General features: G+C 41.4%; 1 protein-coding gene and 1 long non-coding RNA gene across 8 annotated transcripts in view; one reads left to right on the forward strand and one right to left on the reverse strand.

Moving 5' to 3' along the window:
• Nucleotides 1-4,972, reverse strand: part of LOC144057047 (uncharacterized) — a 46,389-nt gene extending 41,417 nt beyond the window's left edge. For 3 of the 7 annotated variants that reach the window (XR_013295159.1, XR_013295157.1, XR_013295158.1), the window contains exons 1-4: nt 4,812-4,972; nt 3,995-4,153; nt 2,831-2,973; nt 2,591-2,741 (exon numbers count right to left, since the gene is read on the reverse strand). This is a non-coding gene — a long non-coding RNA (uncharacterized LOC144057047). Of the gene's footprint in view, nt 1-2,296; nt 2,742-2,830; nt 2,974-3,994; nt 4,154-4,276; nt 4,646-4,811 lie in introns of those variants that run through there. The other 4 variants (XR_013295161.1, XR_013295162.1, XR_013295156.1 and 1 more) reach the window with 4 other exon arrangements.
• On the forward strand, nt 546-4,793 carry rdh20 (retinol dehydrogenase 20). The gene is made up of 5 exons (XM_077574273.1): nt 546-1,071; nt 2,620-2,718; nt 2,840-2,985; nt 3,883-4,014; nt 4,088-4,793. Exons 1-5 carry the CDS (start codon nt 619-621, stop codon nt 4,206-4,208), a joined length of 951 nt encoding a protein of 316 aa, XP_077430399.1. The 5' UTR covers nt 546-618; the 3' UTR covers nt 4,209-4,793.
• Nucleotides 4,973-5,709: the final 737 nt, after the last annotated feature.

Raw genomic sequence — 5,709 nt, forward strand, 5'->3', positions numbered from 1 at the left:
TCTCTGTGTCCAAAGTAAATGGTGTTACCCACCCAAATTGGATAATGAACCCAATTTAGGGTAAAAGTAAACCAATCTGTTCAAAATCCACAGCTAGCAAGCGAATGGGAGCACTTTTTTTTGGTGTGTTTAGGTTCCACTGCAACAAAACGTGAAAATGTGTATTTGTGAATAACAAGTCACATGTTGTTGTGTTTTGGGTTTAAGTCCTTGTGATGATGTCAATTGCTATGGTGCTGTATTTGTTATATAGGCCTTTATTCTGTCATATAGAATGGAGCATGACCCTCGCTGGAGTTGCCCATAGCAATAATAAACGGCCTGGCTGGTCTAAGCACATATTGCGTTTCACGTGTACGTGTAGAAAGCTGGTGACCTCTCCTTACAAAGACATTCTATGTTATTTTCCTTAGCACTGGTACAAATGTATACAGTACATTGACAGCTTAGAGTAGCAGTAATGAGGCGCTCAAAGTATTTCTTCTAATCTGGGAGGAGGGTGTTTAAAACCAGCAGGATGGAAGCTGAGGGCCACAAACGGCTCAAACAGCAGCTCGGCTGTCCGCATGAACTCACCCGGCCGTTTGTGAGCGTGAGCGAGAGTCAAGCCGAGCAACCATGATATTCTTCATGGACCTGCAGATGATGCTGCTGGACATCGTTTACTTCATCCTGCGCAACACCGTGCGGGCCGTGCTGCGGCCGCGCATCAAGCCCATCGACGGCGAGCTGGTGCTGATCACCGGGTCGGGAGGAGGCCTGGGTCGCCTCTTCGCCCAGGAGTTCACCAAGCGAGGCGCCGAGGTGGTGCTGTGGGACGTGGACGGCGCGGCTAACGAGCGCACGGCCAAGCTGGTGCGCGATTTGGGCGGCGAGGCGCACGCCTATACCGTGGACGTCACCAAAAGGGAGGACGTGTATCGCTACGCGGATGTGGTGCGGAAGGACCTGGGCCGGGATGTCACCATGCTGGTGAACAACGCCGGAGTGGTGGCCGGCCAGCGAGTGCTGGACTGTCCGGACGAGCTCATCGAGAAGACCATTAAGGTCAACTGTCTCGCACTTTTCTGGGTAAGGAAAACCTTTGTTAAGTTATTAAATGTTTTTCTATCTAATTTTGTATCTATCTCTCTCTCTATATATATAATTCTAATAATCTATATCTAATATAAACAAAGCAGCAAAATCTACCCTTTTTTATCTATCTCAGGGGGCGGCCATTTTGCCACTTGCTGTCGACTGAAAGTGACATCATAGTTGCTCAGGTAACAAGTACTGTACAACCAATCCCGGCTCAGCTTGCGAACGTCAAATGACCAAAGCCAGAAAACAGGTGAGCCGTGATTGGTCATTACCTGAGCCCTGAACAATAGTGAAGTCACTTTCGGTCGACGGCAAGTGGCAAAATGGCCGCCCATGAGATGGATAAATATGGGTAAATGTTGCTGCTTTTTCTACAAATTCCACAAATGCAATACTAATTAGAATGTGGGGCTGCATAGAACATATTATTTTAAAACAAATTTGGGGGTTGACTTCCCTTTTAAAAGCCAGCACGCCATCAAATTAATTACCACAGTTGCTTTGATGCGGGGGGTGTCAAACCATCGGTAGTTTCAATCTGGGCCGTGAGGACAGAACAAAAATTGCAGTTAAAAAAATAATAATTAACTGATGTTGCTAATTTTGTCCACTGGAGGGCGCACTGACGACAATTTAAAAGACATTCTGAAATTTTGCTTTTACGGCAAAAGTTGTGCGTTCATTTTTGTTAAGAAATGTCATATTCATCACCAATAAGATAATGATGCGAATATTTTCAGAATGTACGTGTAATTATTTGCACACAAAACAACAACAGGAAATACTTTTGACCTGACATTTATAGCTTATTAGGTCACATACTGGTCCAGCCCACCTGGTGTTATTATTTGCACACACAAAAATAATACATTTGGCCTGTCGTTATTTATAGCTTATTCGGACACATACTGGTCCGGCCCACCTGAGATCACAGTAGGGTTTAAGTGGCCCCTGATTTCAAATGAGTTTCACACCCCTGCTTTAATGTATTTAATCATGAAAATGTCAGGCAAAAAAAAAGTTAACCCCTTCAGACCCTTTTGGGGAGTGTTATCTCATGTTTTTATTTGTTATAGTGGACGCCAGGATAGTATGGCTGTAACGTGTTGTAAACATACCAAGCTTTTCTGTAAATTTTTTTGAACATGAACATCATGCAAATCAACTTGTGATTGTGATTGGTTAGCTAGAATCTAATCATGAACCAGAAGTGTTGACATCATCCAAATTATGCGTTTTTATTGGTTTGGACATGCAAATACGTTATGTCCACTGCAATCATCTATGGGTCCAAAGGGGGATATTGTTTCGTTTTTTGCAACAAAGAAAAACTTGTAAATTACTAAATGCATTTTTATCCTCATCTATTGGCACACAGCAGTGTATTGTCGCTAAAAAATAAAGCACACTAACACGATCCCTTTACAGCATTGCTCACAATCCTCTTAATGCGAAGCTGCTCATTGCAACAAAAGCGCCCTTTATGTTGCGTGTGAATATTACGTACTTCGGCATCACTCTGCGTTTGTGTGCCAGACAGTGAAGGCCTTCCTGCCGCAGATGAAGGCCCGGGATCACGGCCACATCGTGACCATCGCCAGCGTGCTGGGCCTCTTCAGCACAAGCTGCGTTGAGGTGATGCAGGATTGAAGGCCGACCTGCAACATTTTCAACGTTGATCACAAATAAAGCGATCATAGATGTTTTTCCCAGACAAATCCAGCATAAATGGATGTGTTTGTTGCACCTGAGACAGGACTACTGCGCCAGTAAGTTTGCTGCGGTGGGTTTCCATGAGTCTCTGGCTCACGAGCTGCTGGCTGAGGACGTGAAGGGCGTGAAGACAACTCTGGTGTGTCCTTACATCGTGGATACGGGCATGTTTGAAGGCTGCAAGATAAGGTGTGCCAACATTATTGCTAAGTTCATATAAGTCAGTGTAGGAAAACAGGGGTTGACAAATGTTGAAAATTTAAAAAAAAATAAACCCAAAAAATCTGTGATCATATTTGACTTATAAATAAAATTTTGTTGACTGTCAACCGTTATTATAGTTTTGGAATTTTCATGTTAGTTTTTATTTCATTTTGAGTTGGAAAAAAAATTAATTTTCTTTTTTCAATTTAGTTACTTTTAATATATTTTTCAGGGTGGTTCTATTAGTCTTTATTAGTTTTAGTTTTTTTTTTTTTTTTTTTTTAATGCCTGGTTTTAGTTAGTTTCAGTATTAGTTTTCACTTTTAAAAGAAAAATATGTATTACATGTGCACAATATTTAATAAACAGCATGGTAAAATGAAACAACAAACAAACATTTGTTACCTAGCGTTGCATTTTGGCTGAGTTAAAAAGCAGAATTTTACGCAATGTCATCTGAAGGTGCTTTTCGATTGGCTGTTGCTCGATAACTTCACTTCCGCGTGACACACTTTCAAACGTCGTTAATCCGGTTAATATCGAATACATATACTTAAAATCACATCTAAAATCATCCCTAAAGACTCATGCATTCAATTAATTACCAAAGACTAAAAGGAGGGACATTTTCGCTATAATTATGGTCTTGTTTCATTTTCAAAGCTTTTGTTTTAATCACCAGGTGCTAGCTAGCTAGCTCCCTAGATGCTCGTTTACTTGCTAGGGAGTTAGCTAGCTAGCATCAAAGGCTAAAGCCAAATTGTAGCAGGGTTTTTCACCTCAGTTTTTTATTTAATTTATTTATTTAGCAAAATAAGGTTAAGGTTTACCCTTTTTAGAATGTTTGTTTTTCGTTTACTAAAATAACCTTGCTGCCAACAGAGAAGAGGTGGAGGTGTTCCTGCCCCCTCTGGAGCCTCAGTACTGCGTGGAGCAGGCCATGAACGCCATCCTCATAGACCAACCCCTAGTGTGCATTCCACGGCTCACCTACCTGCCTGTCCTCTTCAGAGCGTCAGTACCACGTCCCGTCCCACTCACGCCGACCCAAAACCTGCTTATACTTTTTTTTTTTTTTGTCTTTCAGGTTGCTGCCATGGGAATCCAACGTGGTTTCGTATCGTTTCATGGGCTCCGACAAGTGCATGTATCCCTTCATCGATGCCAAGAAGAAACAAATGTTAAACGGTGTCAACTCGATCGCATAGGTTTAATTCAAAAAGTCTTTCAGATTTATCGGGGGAAAAAAACTGTTCGACTGCCAGGATTCACTCACATGCTATTGGTCAGAACAAACGCAGACGCGAGATGACGACTCAGACAAGTGGTTATCAGCTTTGCAGTTATGTTCAATGAAAAAAAAAAAAGTTAAATGATGCAACTCTGTAACTGCTGCGTTGTATGTGTTCATACAATTAAAGTGGCCTGCATGGTCAGAGCACATATTTTACCTTAGAAACACCACTTTTGTTTAACACAAAGCTATTCTGCTGTATGAATTGCAACAGGATACAGGTTAATTGTAGCGTCTGCCATCTAGTGGAAGAGCATATAATTGCGCTGCCTGTCACGAAACGCTCTTGAAGTCCCTTCCAAAAGTATTGGAACAGCAATGTCAATTATTTTCCTTTGCGTTTGTTGTCTACAGAAAACAATTGGGTTTCAGATCAAAACATGACTGAAACACAAGCTCAGAATTCCAGCTTGTATTTCATGGTATCTTAAAACAACTCAGGACACAGTTCAAATGAGCAGAAGTATTTGAACAGACATTATTAAAGTGAGTAACATTTCATATTTGTTGGTGTAACCTTTTACTTGCAACAACTGCATCAAGCCTGCTTGGTGGTTAATCTTGGTCCAACCTGTCCATAAAAGTTTTGTGGCTCGTTTTTGAACTATCCAATCTGGCCACCCTTTTTTTGTTTGTTTGTTTGGCTTGCATATAAGCGAAGTGCGCGTCTCGACTGCACGGTGCATTATGGGCAGCGGCGTGGTGCATTGTGGGTAGGCTAAACTATCATACGGTCATTGAAAATGAATTGGATCCAATGGAATGAGCTCTGATTTATAACATTTCAACTGCTGGAAAGTTGCTGTTTTTTTTATTTAATGTGTTTTAAACATGCATAGCATGTGGTTTACTGACTTCGGGGGTTGACTTGCAAGCTTTAAGGTGTACAGTTACGCAAAGACTCACCATTTTAATCCCCGCAATTCAAATGACGGTTAGTTGGTAGCCTCGCTACCCCCCACGCATGCGCAAACGTAACGCGCACTTCGCTTATTATGGTATGGCTTTATTTCTTCTCTCAAAGTTTTCTTCAAACAGTGGATTGTGATACCTTCACCTCTAACCCTGTGGAGGTCGGCAGCGATGTCACTGAGTGTTTGGGCGTTTCTTTGCAGCGCTCACAATGTTTCTGTCATCAACTACTGTTGACAACCTTGGCCAACCTGTTCGATGTCTGTTGCTCTTCGTGTTTGCTTAACAGCAAATGCAGTTTTCACAGGTGAAACCCAAAGCCAAAAACAAGCACTGTTTATGCAATCAATCTAAAAAGCCCATTAGTTGCACACAATCACCAGTTTGGTCTCTAAACTTGAAATTAAAAGAAAATAACCCAACATATAAACAAGAAAACAAATGAGTCGAGCAAAAATAAAGGAAAAAGAAGAAAATAAAAAAAATACAAGTTAAGACTGATA

This window comes from Vanacampus margaritifer, chromosome 8 (assembly GCF_051991255.1).
Source record: "Vanacampus margaritifer isolate UIUO_Vmar chromosome 8, RoL_Vmar_1.0, whole genome shotgun sequence".
Classification (NCBI taxonomy): domain Eukaryota; kingdom Metazoa; phylum Chordata; class Actinopteri; order Syngnathiformes; family Syngnathidae; genus Vanacampus; species Vanacampus margaritifer.